The following is a 16430-nucleotide window of genomic DNA, read 5'->3' as shown; positions in this document are numbered from 1 at the left end:
CTGTACTGACAATGCAGAGCCTGCTTGGGATACTCTCCTTGTCTGTGCTCCTCCCCTGCTTGTGCTGTCTCTCAGTCTCTCTCTCAAAATGAATGAATAAACATTAAAAAAAAAAACAGTTATGTTTTGAAAAATTCATACAGTTCAAAGTGGAGTGAAAGAAGAAATTATAGTCAGATAACCTATTTCTAGCTCCTTCCTCTAGTGATGCTAGATTAGGATGATAAAGAAAAATGCAGAGAGAATATGTCCTAAGGTAGGTGAGTAGGTGAGTGGAATGTGAAAACATAGGGGTGAAGTTTCATCTGTGGCCTGAGGGAAGTTCTAGCTTCTAAATGGTAACGCTTGTGTTAGTCAACAATATTCAAAACTTATTCCACGTTACAGTTGCAAAGAAGGGCATGTTGTACAGAGGGAAGTCTTCAAGGAATTCATTTCTATTGATTTTTTTAAGTAACCATATGTTTAGCAACCTTCACTTTATGGTGTGAAATATGTAATTAAAAAATCCCTTATTAAAACAACAACAACACCAAACCTTGTAACAATGAAGTAGGTATAAACATTAACCCAGTGTTAACACAGACACTAGGCTAAGAGATTTGAGGAAGAGAGTGGCTTAGGAGTTTGTGGTTTTGAAACCCTGTGTTTGTGAAGGTATTTTTTTCTGTTATTGTTTTAAAGATGTCAAAGACTTCCTTGTCATTAGGTGACTTTATAAGGAGAAGAGTTTAAGCAGATGGAAAGAACAAACTTTCTCCCTTTACAGGCTTTGGAGGTTTTGGGGATAAATGCTGTGCTATATTTGCATACAAATCAGTATCTTGAAAAAGCCTGCTTTCTTGACACTTCTTTCTGATTTTTTTTTAATGTATTTGTTTTTAATGAGTTCCTTCTTTGTTTTTAGCAGCTGACTGATTAACTTATTTTATTCTGGAAGCTACCAGAGTGACATTAAAATGTCTTTAGCTTCCTGTTTTGGAAACATTTAGAAATCACTTGCTACTTAGTGTTTTCACGCCTGTTTTTTTTTTTTTTTTTTTTTCTGGTAGGATTTTTTGCATTTTTATTGTTGTAAATGATTTAGCCCATTCTTTAATTTTGAATGGATCACACAATCATCTTTATGTGTCCAGCTGTCTTTTGTTGGAAGGGACACATTTTAAATTGTTCACTGCTGAATCAGATTAAAATGATTTTAGTGTTAAGCCATTTAGAAAAAATAAATCTTTAGTTTGTCTTTTGTGGAGAGTTCATCCTTGTGAACATATTGCTCAGACACAAAATAAACTACTGTTTTTCACTCTTCAGGAGTGGGTCTCTTAGATTCTAAGCTAAAATGAATAGAAATATGAGCCTATTTTTAATCGTCTTTTGGAAACTAACTCCAAATAGTTTTGTTAATTCAAATCAGTGATTCTTAGTTGGAGTCAGAAGACTAAGAATTTTTTGCAAACTCAAGACCACAGGAGAACAATGTATACTCCCCCTTCTCCCCCACCCCCATGGACAGATCCATTCCCAATTTCAGGAGATTCAAAGAAGCCCTGGGGTGCATCTACACATACAAGTTAGTTGGTTTTGGGAAATCTAAATTCAAGAAGGAAAGATATCTAGATAGTGAGCCCCATGGCACTGCCTTTCCCCTCTGACCACCATAGCTCCTAAATTACACCACTCTCCACCCACCTCATTAGGCCAGAACCCTGAGATCCTCTTTGACCCCCTCCTCTCATGCCCATCCCCCCACATCAGTAAGTACTGTTGCTCCTGAGTCAGAAATATATCTCAAATTCTTTGTATCTACACTGTCACCACCATAGTCCCGGACTATTTGGAATGTCTCAACTAGTCTCTGGTAAAGCCATCCCCAATGGCCTTCAGCTTTTCTCCTTGCTTTGATTGAATCTTTTTTTTTTCTTTTTTCTATACAACATTTACAGTGATCTTTGTAAAAGAGAACTCAGATTCTGTCATGAGTCTCTGCTGTTCACTACCTGAGATGCTTCTGAGGCTTCCCCTTGCAGATAGAATCATTCCACACAGCCACCCGAAGCTGTGGAGAGCCAATGCTGTTTTGTGACGCTCCAGGTAAACAGGCCGAGCTTATTCCCAGTGTAGCAGTGTTGGCTTTCCACACTTTGCTTTGTGTTGTTGCAACTTTGCTTTCTTATCTCAACCCTTGTCTCTTTCACAGCAGACCATGTTTTCATCTGTTTCTTGCCTTTTCGCCTTCTAGAATATATACTTTTGGACGGGAGAGGATGCGATGCATGATGGCTGGTGTGTGTTATGTCCTCAGTGTCTTACACAATACCCACCATGTGAGAGTCTCTTTTTTTAAAATTAAGTTTTTTTAATTTTAATTCCTGTATAGTGAACCAGAGCATTTTTTAGGACTTTGCGTGTTTTTCACTTATTCATTAAGAATTTCATTTCTTTAATTAAGTACGAATATATGTACTTAATGAATAAGAACAAAACATACAAAGTCCTAATAAGTGTTTTGTTTCTACCCTTTCCTCTAAAATTTTCCTTTATGGCCTTCCTTCAGTCACTCATGGAGAAATTCATTCATTAAGCCTTTGTACACCTTTCACTATGAAATATTCTCATGTCTCTTTTAGATTGCTAACTTAGGGAGGACTGAATTTTTATTTATTTATTTTTTTGGTGGGGGTGGTTGATTCACATTCTAAGAATGCCAAGTGAACATAATTAAGGCTCTCGGTTTTGGAAATAAAGAATTTTTCTATCAACATTTGTACGTGTCACAGAGAAAGATCTCATGACTGTTTTGAAAAGAACATAGAACGGTGTTATGCTCAGATCTTTCCAAGCTCCAATGAGTTAATGGTCTGCAACTTTTCCACTTAAAATGCAAGTGCCGCCTTTGATGTGCGAAGGGAAGGGCATCTTATGTTTAGTTTTTCTATGCCTTTAGCCGGGTCTCTTTTTGATCAAGAATTCAGAACTAAGCTTTTTTTTTTTTTTTTTAAGTGCATTTCCCGTAATTATTTTCATATAAGTTAAGTGGGGTCTGGCCTCGTTCAATGTCTCAGAAACAATTCCTGAAACATTTTGAACAGTTACTTATATGAAAGAATTGTTTCCCAGATTAAGCAGTGAATGAGCATGCATGCCATTTGGTCTTTCACCAAATACTTATGGAAGGAGTATTCTGCATTACACTATGTGTGAAACCAGGAATGTCATCTGAGCCTGTTCACCAGGAAGTATTTCCCATCTTGTAAGAATGCTTTACCTGCTGAATATTCCCTTTTTATGTCTTCTTCCTTCTTTTCTGTCTCCCATTTCCTATTTCTTTTCTCCTGTGAAAGACTCCCTGCTGTTTCACATTTATATCTTGGTTGCTCTTTGCCTTCCGTAATATCTAGACTGTGATGTGTGGGTTGCTTCATTGGCTTGTCCAACTGTACTGAAGATCTAATGGAAATTGGACTTTTCAGTGGCTCTTGAATGGCATTAACAAACCGGAAGTTGGAATCCGTGCTTTTCAGGACCTAGTGGAATTTGTGTTGGAAAGACACCCAAGAGGTCAAACTGTATGGGAGTTTGGGGCCAGTCTGGTCACCCTGTAGAAGCAGACACTCAAAGTGTTCTGTTCTCATTCACCTACTGGTAGCCTGAAAGCATAGATGGTCAAGTGCTATGAAATTACTTATCTTGCCTGTGGTTTTCCAGCAGATCTCCAATGAATTACAAATCTTTAGCATTCTTTTCTGATTTATACTAGAATTAAAAAAAAACATTTCATAAAGCTTTTGAAGTGGTTCTCATAGCAGAATATACATGTAGTTTAAAAAACTTCCTTATTGAGGATGATCCTTAAATATTTCCTTCAGAGGCCCAGTGTACTTTATTATTCTTCTTTGTAATACTCTTCCAGCATTTAATACCTAAGAGCATTTTTATAACATTCTCATCTTGGTTCCCACTCCCATGTTGGCACATTATGGACAGATACGTTTCAGTGACAGTAACTTTCTTTTTTAATGCTCTCCTAACCAGAATTATTTAAGTTCTATATTCTTCTTTGTATCTCCAGGACAATAACGATAATACCGCATTTTCACAATTGTTACTTAGCAACCTTGCAGTACCTAGACATGACTTCTATATCATCGAGAAAGGGGGAAATTGAGCCTGGGAACAAATATTTGTATTGCTTCCTAATTGAAGACTGGCGGATACTTGATTATGCACACTGATATTCTTCCTTCCCTCATAGCAGCCAAAATTAATAAATCCCTCCGTTCTTCCCTTCTGATTCCTATCAAGGCCACAGAATCTCTTCAAAATACTGCTCTAGGCAGATACTACAGGTTAGTTGGAAGTTGGCAAAAGAGATGAAACCTGTTTAACAGACTTACTCTAATCACTAAGAACAGATGATGAACAGAGCCCCCTGCTTACCTATAATGCCAGTCCAGTATGACTACACGACTAATGTATCTGGTTGTCATGGATAAGGAAAGAGAGCTTTGGGGTCTCACACTGCAGTTAAGGGCTCAATTCCATAAGTGATATATATCATTTCTGCTCACAATTGCTTGGCCAGAATTCCTTCAGCTTCATCTAACTACGTGGATCCAGGAAATGTAATCCTACCCTGTGCCCAGATATGGCAAGAACCTGAAATAGTTGGTAAACAGCACTAATGACTTCATATACCATTAGATATATTTCAGTGTTCAACTTCTCAGCATATTTCATTTAGCAGAATGCCGTCTCCCTCTGCCCATGTGAATTAACAGGATGTTTACTTTTTGTTTAAAAAACATAAAGCTTTTTCAGGCACCTCTGTGTTGAGGTAAGTGATATTCCCAAAGGTTCCCAGAGAACATCCCCTAAGACATTTGTCCTATGCAATGTTCTGCAAGGTGATGATGATGATGATGATGATGTGATTGCTAAGCAAACATGAGAAATGCTGCATGGCATCTCTGCTTTTTGAGAAGTCAGTGCACATTAGAACATTAAATATCCTGATGAGTACTGCTGTAAAGAAACCTTTTACTTCATTTCATCTAGTGCTTCTTAATCGTCGCAGACCACCCATTTTTCTTCCTATATAATGTGTAATAACATCTCATGGAACCAGTGTTCTGGTGAACCACTATAGTAAACACTGCAGTAGGTACATGGAAACTTCCATGACCTTGGAGTCATTGAAACAGCAGAGATGATTTTACCACATGGCCTTAGCCAGCATTGTCACTTAATAATTGTGTGACCTTGGGTATGTAATTTCACTTTGTTGGCCTGAACTGATACATGTGGAAAAATGGGGGTGATACTATCTACCTCAAAGGGTCAGTGATGATCACTAGAACAGAGTAGGCAGCAAACAAATGTTATACATTCTTTCCTTCCCCTTCTGATATTACTTACTGTTCCCCACATATTTGACTTATTGTAAGCATCAGTGTTCCCCATTCTGATTCTGTTAGGATAATCAACATAAGATTCGTTTGCCTTGAAAAATTCACAGAATACTGTGTGACATTTAAACCAAAGAATCTGCCCCAAAGTGCTGCCAGGCTGCAGGCACCCTTTTTCATTTTGTTTTCTTTGAAGGCACATGTTTACTTCTCCTCTGAATGTGATTCTCACCTCTGAGCATCCAGATGGGTAAAGGAGTTTGGGAGATGGCTCAGGGCAGATCTGCCTAGTAAAGGATACTTGGCTTCTCTTCCCCCAGATGAGCAAGGACTTACTGTGACTATATGTTTGGCCCAAAGCATTCCCCAGGACAAAACATGAGAATTCTCATGGATACTTAAGAGATGCTTGCCCTGAGATCCAGGTATGAGCAGAGCACTATCAGTAACTTAATCACACCATGCTGGAATTTATCATATTCTGGAAATCAAATTTGCTTAAAATTATGTTCACAACATTTATACTTATGGTTGATGAATATCCCCTGTTTCCATTGAGTTCCTACAGTGGGTATTTTAATATCCAGTGAACAAAGATGTGGCCCATACTGGCAAATTGCCTCTTCAGAATTGTATTGCTTAATTTGGGGGTAAAATTTCTACCTTTCTGATAAGAAAATTTACAGAAGTGCTTACATTGTGAATAGTAGATTACTTTTTGAATTGCCACCTACTTTGATTCAAAGCTCCGCAACTGTGTCATTTAAATCAAATAAATTGAATCTTCTCTTAAAAAAAAATACCTCATGGTCCATCCTGTTGTTTTTTGAAGTGACATTATTGAATTATTTTAAACATTTGCAAGGGCTAGGATTATTTGTTGGAGCAGGTAACTCATTACACAGGGTCTTCAGAAGTCTTTAGTGCAAACTGGAAAGTTCCTTGCTTGTCATTGAACTACAAACTAATCTGCAGGAGAGATGAATACACTCTACTTTTTTATTAGTTCAGAAGAATGACTAATTCTTTGTCATATTATTTGATGCTGACTTCCTCCATATTCATATCTGCGCATGCTAATCACCCTCATCAGAATCAATGATATTTTGATGGTTTGATTTATTTTAGTGATTTTTATATTCTGAATCCCTAGAATAGATCAGATATAGAAAAATAAATGGGAGCAAGTCTGAACAACTCTGAGAATAATATTCTGCTGTCTCCTTTAATTAATCACCTGAATCAGTACATTTCCATTTCTCTGTCATGACTCTATATTTAAATATTTCATATTTGTCCTGGAAATGTACATAAAATTATTTTTTAGATCATCAATTATTATCCATGATGAGCAAATTTTAAACTTATCAAATTTATTTTGAATAAAAATGTAGCAACATAATGAACATTTGATGTGCTTGGGCAAATTCTCACTTTTGCAGCATTTCACTTTGTTTTTGTCCCCACATGGCCTTTGCAGTTGTTTTTTGTTGTTGTTGTTTCCTGAGGCAGTATAGAGGGCCACAAAATGACACCTGCATCTCTTATTACGTGCCCAATCTGACTGGTGATGCCTACTCAGAGATCAGGATTGAGAAGGAATCTGAGTCTCTTTGTTGTTTTGTTTGTTTGTTTTGTCTTGTTTTGTTTTTTAATTTTTTGTAATGTTTATTTATTTTTGAAAGAGGCAGACAGAGCATGAGCAGGAGTGCAGGAAGGGTAGACAGAGAGGGAGACACAGAATCTGAAGGAGGCTCCAGGCTCTGAGCTGCCAGCACAGAGCCCAATATGGGGCTTGAGCTCACAAACTGTGAGATCATGATCTGAGCTGAAGTCAGTCGTTTAACTGACTGAGCCACCCAGGTGTCCCTGAGTCTCTGTTCAAGGAGAGAATTTTGTAGCTGATTATTGATGTCTGCCGTGTATTTAGCACTGGAACATAATGGCAGAGGTGCAGTGTTTTGCCATCTCATGTGTAATGGAAAGAGCTTTGGTTTGGGAAGCCAAATTGTTGAGTTTCAGTTCCAAATGTGTGCCTGTGTGATACTGAGCAAATCAACTGAACTCTGTTCCCCCATTTATTTTTCCATCCAACAAGGAAAATATTGATGAAATAACAATTGGAGGATAATGTTTAAGACCCATCCCAGCTCCCAAATACCATGGCTATATGTACTCCATAGGACATTAAGATATCTTGGGGACCTGTTCATTTTTATAAAATTCCCAGAACTTATCACAGTTACCGACTGTGGTGGATTATGATAGTGATGACCACCACTGCCATAAGACTGCCACTGCCCTTGGAAGTGTGGCCTCTCTACTCCTCAGGTCAGGAAATGGAATTTATTGGGGTGCCTGGGGGGTTCTGTTGGATAAGCAGCCAACTTTTGATATCGGCCCAAGTCATGATCTCATGTTTCATGAGATGGAGACTGTGGGGCTCTACACTGACAGGTGGAGCCTGCTTGGGATTGTCTCTCTCCTCTGCTCTCTTTCCCTCCTCCCCTCAAAATAAATAAACATTTTTTTTTCAACGTTTTTTATTTATTTTTGGGACAGAGAGAGACAGAGCATGAACGGGGGAGGGGCAGAGAGAGAGGGAGACACAGAATCGGAAACAGGCTCCAGGCTCCGAGCCATCAGCCCAGAGCCTGACGCGGGGCTCGAACTCACGGACCGCGAGATCGTGACCTGGCTGAAGTCGGACGCTTAACCAACTGCGCCACCCAGGCGCCCCAATAAACATTTTTTTAAAAAAAGGAGATGGAATTTATTTCTCTACCTTGAATTGGGGCTGGCCTGTGATTTCATTTGACCAATAGTATGTGGGAGAACTTAAGCCTTCAGAAGCCTTAGAGTTTCTGCGTTGGGGCTGGGATGAAAGAACACATGGAGTGAGGGGCGAGGGGCCCAGTGGACCCAGCTGAGCCCATCCCCAAGCCTACCTCCCAACTGAAAGCAGTTGCATGAGTGAGCCCAGCAGCAACAACCACCCACAGAATTAGGATAAGAAAACAAAATGGTGTTATTTTAAGCCACTGTTCTTGTGTTTGTTGTCATAATACAGCAGTAGATAGCTGGAAGTTGGACGTCAGTCAGTAGGTCTCCTATGTCTGGAAGGTTCTAACAATTGGTGCGGAGTATCATAAGGTACCTTAGTTCTCCTCCATGTGGTTTTTGCTCCCCAGTAGGCTAGCTGGGCTTTTCATGGCATCTGGGTCTCAGCATTCAAAGAGGACAAAAAACAGAAGTTGTAATGTTTGTTAAGGCCTGACCCTGGAAAGTCACACAGTGAAACTTCTATCACATTTAACTGATCAACGCAAGTCACAAGTCCAGCCGCAATTTGAGGGGAGAGGAAACAGACACCAATTTTTGATGAGAAGAGAAGCAAAGTCACTTTGCAAGGGGGTGGTGGGATGGGAGGGACTTTTGTGGCAACATTTGTATACAATCTCCCACATCAACTTAAGTGCTTGACTACTGCAAAAAGTCCATTTGATTTCTTTTTTTCATTGTATGTATTCTGGGTTAGCTGTGTGTCACTAAGAGTCCAGCACAGGGTCTGGCATGTTGTGTTATCACTTCAGTGTGGCAAAAACACCCTGAATGTTTACATCCAAAGGATAGAGACAGTCCCTTACAGACTAGTGGTGAGCTGAAGAGGGAAAGAAAAGGCATTAAGCTACCAACTTGCTGGTGGTCCTTGGTCATATAAATAATGGTGAGTCATTGACTCTGGATTACTAGACTGTCCAACAGGCCATGGGATTTTTCAATGTGTCTGTCAGCCTGACCCATTGATATTGATAGTTGTAGCTAAGCTTCCTCCAGAATCTGTCAACTCAGGGGAGCCAAAGGTGCCTTGAAGCAAGCCTACCTCAAAAATATAAAAGGGCCAGATAGTAGCTACATTTGTGGTGAACATATCGTAAGTATAAACTTGTGGAATCACTATGTTGTACATCTGAGACTAATATAATGTGCATCAACTGTACTTCAATTAGAATGAATGAATGAATGAATGAATGAATGATAGAGCAGAAGGAGCCAAATGCAGGCTCCACATCCTTCCATTCTTCTTCCAGTTGAACCCCCTGTACAAGGTGAGGTGGTTCTCTCATTCTTGATGTCAGTACTCACAGTTCTCTGTTAGGGTGAGGGCATACTTACTACTTCCCTTTTCCTGAGGTTTCCTCCCATGATGGGATTCCTGATCTCCTCTGCTTTCTTCATTTGAAGCTAAGTGTTTGTCAGGCTGTTAGTAGTTTTGCACAGTGTCTTTGTGTTTCATCGCACCCATGTCTCTTCCACAAACAGAGAGACTCTGAGATGCAGGACATACTTTAATGGGAGGGTAAGCAGAGACGAAGTCATAAAAGTACAAAACGTTTTAGCATCACAGCGCTATGGTTAATAACATGGATTTTGGAATCAAGCTTCAGGAGAATTCTAGTTTTAGTTTCATATTGGGTATGCTGTCTTGTGCAAGTTTTTTATTTTCTATAAGCTGTAATTTCCTCATATGAAAAATAGGAATTATAATAGTAGTTTATGGATTTGTTGGAAAGATTAAGTAAAGGAGAGTACATTTATAAATGAAACAGTGATTGTGGCCAAAGAAGGCATGTCTGACAATTTTCTTTAAAGCTAACCATAAGTTGCTAGGCCATTTTCAAGGACAAATCTTGGTCCAAATTTGGAGAAATAGTTTCTGATTTTAGAAAATTGAAATGCAAGACCATACTGAAAAGTTTATCTCACACCCCTAGGCACAGTTAGATTCTGCCTCCTCTGTGCTCCCACAACATTCTGTACTGATTTCTATCAATAGTCCTCATCTCTCTGTGTTGTGATGATCTGTTTATATTGCATGACAGTTTGGGACGTTAGTGTGAATGCTTCGAAGTCATTTACTCTATTGTACTCTTCTTGGTGCCCTAAATGCTAGCACAGACTCTGGACTGAGAGGAGGCTCTAGTGGAAGGATGGATGGACACATGGGCTGCACTCTGGCCCACTGGTTGAATTACTCCCCCATTTGTAAAACTGACTTTAAATCTCGTGTGCACTAGGAAGTCTTCTTTGATTTCCCTCTGTTATGAGGAATCTCTTTGTGTACCACAGAAACTAAACTCTAATTATTACCGTCTATTCTTTAAAAGAAAATGTTACTACTAAATGGACTTCTCTATTTTGGATTATAAAAGAGAGACCAGATTCCATTTGATAACTCTCTTTCATAGGTTTTCACCCATGATGAATCCTGGATAAACATATATTAAATTCAGTTATGCAGATTAACTTCTTTGAGGGTTATCATGCATGTTGGCTAAAAAGTCTCTTCAGAGGCACTAATCCCAAGCAAAGAGGACTCAAAAGAAAGTGTGTTCTTATTGCCTATATATAATATGGGGTTTGCCCATTAACAATGCCTAAGAATCTCTAAATTAACTTATACTGCATTTGTGGTATTACCTTAAAACTACTGGCATATAAACAGTTGCAGTAGAGTTATAAGAGCGGTTCTTCAAAGTTAATTTGCTTTCCCTGAGCTGTTTGTCTATGAGAAACATGTAGCACATGATAACACCATCTTTAAGCAATGTGGTGTTTTCTTCCAAAGCGTATGCACTTATTTTGAGAAAGTACTTTTATTGTCTGATGAATTTGTGAATAACATACTGTTTCTGTACTCTCATATGTTTGTAGATCATATACTTCGTTTTTCCAATGAAAGATGGCAGAAACTCCTTTAGTTGGACTGGGGAGTAATACTTGTGATTTATCTATATGATGTTATCACTGCAACACAGTTTCTCATTGTGGTTGGTCTTTAAAAGCATCAGAAGTGCTACACACAGGGTGAGGAAATATCTCAATTCTGCCCAGGTATTTTGCTTAGAAAGTGAAAATTTTTAAGATACCATAATGATATTTGTCTAATATACTATTTAAATAACACTATAGTCTTCAACTTTGGAAAAGAATGGGCCCCCAAATAGTTCTAACTTCCTTTAGTTACCTTTTTCTCATGTGATTCCTCTAAGCCAAGGGTTGACATTATTAAGTCCATGGGCCAAGTCTGGGTTGTCTCTTCTTTTTGTAAATAAAGGTTTACTGGAATATAGCCACACTTACCATTGTTTGTATTGTCTATAGCTGCTTAGACATATAGCCCACCAAGCTTACAATTTTTCCATCTGGCCCTTTGCAGAAAAGGTTTACTGACCTGCTTTAAATCCTTTATGAACCTGCTTGTATTCTCAGCTAGCCACGGGATATTTGACCATACTTGGAGACCCCCAAGGTTATTGTGGAACCTTTGCCTGATTAAGGTGTCCCAGGTTCTGCTGCATTGGGTGCTTTGCTCTGCTTCTGCATCCTCTTATCCTACATCTGTACCTCCTATAGTACTGCAGTTATCTGTTTTGGTGCCCATCTCCTGGACAGGAAGAACTAGAGAAACTTCCTGTTGTCTTTTGCTCATCCCAGAGTCTAGTACAGTGTCCAACCACTTAACTGGTGCTCACTGTTCACTGAATGGACAAATGAATTACACTTTCTAGTCCAAATAGAAAGCAGCTTTTTATCGGTATAGAGTCTGAATAATCTAGAAACCCCTTCTTTATAGTTTTTTATAATTATATTAAAAGGTTTTCTTAATTTCCCCTCGTCATTATATAAGGAAATCATTATATTTCCTGTGCACTTGTGAAAATTAACTTACATTAGAAATGAGTTTACATTTTTCCAACGCACACCCAACATTAGCTCTAATTATGCTAAATATTAATAATAAACCTCCTTTGAATTAAAAAAAAATCTTGCGGACTATCCCAATCTTGTAGAGATGGTTGAAAATGAATGGATGTTGTCTCCATTTTGCCAGGGTCTTAGTACTCAGAGGTAGCTGATCAGAGGGTCTGGATCATAATGTATTCACTCATTGCAGCAGTACTTATTAAGTCTGGTGTTCTAGTCAGGATGAGACAACAGTAAACAAGACAGCCTCTGCTTTTGTGGAGATTACCTTCTCATTCAGGAAGGTAGTAGCCAGCCAAGAAAACTACCAGCTGGTGGCAAGGGCTACGGCAAGGTGAAAAGAGGGTGATAGAAGAGGACAAAACTGGGTAGCAGTTTAAACTGATGGTTCTGGAATGCTCCTTTGAGGGAGCAGTATTGGAATAGAATCAGAAGGTAAGAAAGAAGCAGCCATGCGAAGAACATGGGATTGAATTCTAGGGAGAACAAACAGCTAGGACAAAAGCCTCAAAATCTGGGAATGAGTTCAGTGTGTTAGATGAACAGAAAGAAGGCAAATGTGATAGATGTATAGTGTGTATGGGAGGAGTGGAAAAGGAGCTTCTGGAAGTAGGTAGGTAGCAGTCGGTACCTACTACCTATATGAGGTGAGGGCATCTTTTCTCTTGTTTCAAAGGAACTGAGGGATAGTGGTTGATCCTGACTTCCTGATGCCATTTAGTACCTAGAATGGCCAGGGGAGACTAGTGAATCTGCTGTTGGTTAGCTCGGTGACTCACACAGTACCCAGGACCCCCGGATCCATACCCTGGGTAACTCCAGACCCATCTGTCTCTCTGTCAAGTCTTGTGGAGCCTACCTGTGTGTCCACTGACAGGTTGAGATACCTGTCTGTCTATCCTCTGGGTCCCAACAGAGCAAAGACAATGATTATCCACATGAACACCTGCCCAAACCAAGTAAGCACCCTTAAAAGTTAATCCTATTTCATCTTAACATTCACACGGGAAGATCGTTTGGTATATGCAGATGTTTTCTTAGTAGAGGGTTAGATTGAAAGGAATATATATGTCAGGGCAATGTGGCCTAAATGGGCTGTTGAAAAAATATCCATCTAATTGAGAACATGTTTAGCCTGTCTAACTGTTTCGTGACATGTTGTTATTAGTATTATTAACATTCAATTAAAGTAATAAATGTATGTGATATATGACCCTGTGGTTAAGTGTACACAGGATAAAACAGCTGACATATTCAGTCATTTTGATTCAGTTCCATAAATGTTTTGATTCATTAAACATTGGGTCAAGCCAATCCTTAGTACCAGACAAGGAAAATGAACAGATAATAAAATATTTTTAGGGTGTTGGAAACAAAACAAAACCTTTCAGATGTCGTTGATATTACTAAAGTTACATTAGATACAAAGAATTTAAGATTCATTCCACCAAGTTTTATAGTAAGCAGTCATTTAAAGAAAATGTCCTTCCTTCCCCACCTGGTTGCTGTGTTTAGACATAGCTCACCACAGCAATTATGGGTATTGTTGGAAGCTTGCTAAGTTGTCATCTTGCTGTGGTTTGGTGAAGTCAGGGCCTAAGAGCAGGTGGAGAGAGGAGGAAGATGGGGAAAGGTGTCTTTTAACAAAGAAAAGGCAACTCAGTGGGAGTGGAGGCTGGCATTCTGCTAAAAGGAAATGAAAGGAAATTCTTCATTTCTAAATGGTTCATTGACCCATGATAATAAAGCAGCCTTGCCAAAGAAGGATAATTATCTTTTTAAGTATCTGCTGCCCTGTGGGTGAAGCCTTCCCTTCCCCTCTCTTGAAAAATGAACTCAGATTAAACCACTGCTCCTTTTCCTAGTTTACCATTGACATGAATTTCCTGATTATGAGCAAAATTAATCAGTTTCCCTTTCAGCTTTCCCTTTCCCTACCAGCTCCCCCCCCCCACCCCGCCCTTCTCTAATGGAAATTACGCCCACCCAGCTGAGTTCAGTGCATTTCCTTCCCTTTGGGCTCTGAATCCTACCAGTGTGGTAGGCTAAAATGCTTGCAATTCTGGTGTGACTAGCAATTGTAGAATTGAGATTTTATTATGCCCCATAGGTGCCTAGCTTCAGGCAAAGCACACTGTTTTAAAACAACAAGAAAAAGGAAAAAAAGAAAGAAAGAAACCAAAAAGAATATCTGAGCACTTTTTTCATCTGCTGGTACCTGAAAACTAAATAAAATTTAATGTATTTCAATGCGCACATATATGTATGCATGCATGATTGCACGTGTAGCCGCATGTGTATGAGGAATTCAAATACAAAGACAAGTGAAATGTTATTGATGATGTAACATTGAATGTTAATTTGTCACCAGCAAATGATCAAACTTAAACTCTTTTTCCCTAGCTCTTATTTGTTCAGGCCAATAGCATAAATATGTTGACTTGTCTCACTTCTAGAATGCACTGAGATGGTTTTGTTTGTAGAAGTAAAAAATCCCTTTTCTTAAATGTTCTTCAACTGGCTTCTAGAATTCTTAACAATCAATTGGAGGAACACTTGTCATAAAATGCTTAACCACATGGCACATCTCTTATTATAAATGAAGTTCACTGTACGTTTTCAGAATGTCTGCTCTCCTTTTAAACATAAATAAAACAACTACTATTGTGTTTTCATTACACATTTCTCTCAAGAGATATTGAAATTAAAATTTTAATTGTGATACTCTCCATAGAGAAACTGACTGGATATTCTGCTTGTTTTTCCAACCCAGTGCCTTTGGCTGTTTGAGAAGATGGAGCTTTCGAATTGGGGTCAGGAGATAATGGTCCAGAATAGATTTTGCCTCTTGGCATAATTATTTCAGCCAGCACTTGAGTCTCTCTGAACATTAATGCCCTTTTCTCTTAAAAGAATTTCTTGAGCACACCACTGCTTCTCTTTCAAAGTATAATTAACCATGTTTGTAAGCTCCTTTTTGAACTTCTTGGAGTTTGGTGGTTGGTAAATATTTGTTCTTTTATTCCTTAGTCTTTGAGAGTTCAGGCCCTGGGCCAAGGGGATTCAATACTGTGGGTATAAACTTGTTGGTAAAAATCCTACTCAAAGCAAGCAAAGTGTGCCTTAACAGAACTCACTGCAGATGTCCTCGTGTGTCCCCTTCGGCCAGTGGAGCGCTTCCGAGACCTGCGTCCAGATGAAGTGGCAGATTTGTTCCAGGCAACCCAGAGAGTCGGGATGGTGGTGGAGAAGCATTTCCAGGGGACTTCTCTCACATTTTCCATCCAGGTGAGTGTCTAAGTAGCTCAGAAATTGTTTTTCTTCCTTTTCAAATCCTAGCATTGAGCTCTCTCTCTTTTAAGCTGCCGTCTCACTGGTAAGGCAGCCATCATTGTTCATGTCTTAAATAATAGCAGAAAAAGATGTAATCCAGGACCACCCTAGTATCCATTGTCCCAAGGTGGACTGTAGAATATCAGCTGAGGCACTGTCTGCAGCATTGTTTACAAAACAAATGAGAGTAACAGACAAGTGATTTAATGGGCATTCAGGCATTTCAGATCTTCTACTGGAACTGGGGCTGGACAGCTCATGTTCATTCCAGGGCAATTATATTTTGAGCAGTGCATGGACTTAGCCCTCCTCTACGTCAGTGTAGTAGAGAGATGCAAGTTGGTTGGGACCTTGCCCTCAGAGGGCTCCTTTTTCTCTTTAACTCAATCTGCAGTGATTGATTATGGATTGGTATGATGCTGTATCAAGTATTCTGTGTGGCCTGCTTCCCAGGAAAGAGATGACATACCCCAGTCACTGGAGATCTTTAGGCACAGGCTGAGCCAAGTGTAGAAGGAAGTCTATGGTGAGTCATCAGCTATGGGAATTGAGCAAATCAATAGAACATGTCCTATGCCCTTTCAGATCCCCCATGGGAAGAGCTAGGGGTATCAATACATAATTAAAGTCCTTAGTGGCCTTGACATTGGATGACTCTGCAGTAACCCTTTGGAAAGAATTGGCTGGTTCTGTAATGTGAGACCTTGCCCTCAATGCTTTAGTTACACAGAATATTTACCATCCTTCAACTACCCTCTTTGCCTTCCAGCCATAGACTTTCAAAGAAACAGATAGAGAAGACCACTATTTTCAAGTTATGAAAGGCTTTGACTAAAAATGCTCCTAAATGCTTCTTTACAAAGTTTTTGCTGTCATGTCTGTGTTGAGAGTAAACTTCCCTCTAAAATATGGTGTATGTGTGTA

General features: G+C 39.2%; 1 protein-coding gene across 4 annotated transcripts in view; it reads left to right on the top strand.

Annotated features, from left to right (window-relative positions):
* Positions 1 to 16430, top strand: part of FHIT (fragile histidine triad diadenosine triphosphatase) — a 1417053-nt gene that overhangs the window by 1137917 nt on the left and 262706 nt on the right. For all 4 annotated transcript variants that reach the window (XM_047097252.1, XM_047097254.1, XM_047097253.1 and 1 more), the window contains one exon: positions 15316 to 15461. In XM_047097252.1, the coding sequence (XP_046953208.1) occupies positions 15316 to 15461 (146 nt within the window). The remainder of the gene's footprint in view (positions 1 to 15315; positions 15462 to 16430) is intronic.

Source organism: Lynx rufus, unplaced genomic scaffold (assembly GCF_022079265.1).
Source record: "Lynx rufus isolate CCGP_SWC_20201006 ecotype Redwood Valley unplaced genomic scaffold, mLynRuf1.p SCAF_4, whole genome shotgun sequence".
NCBI lineage: Eukaryota > Metazoa > Chordata > Mammalia > Carnivora > Felidae > Lynx > Lynx rufus.
This window is presented reverse-complemented; position numbering and strand designations above follow the sequence as displayed.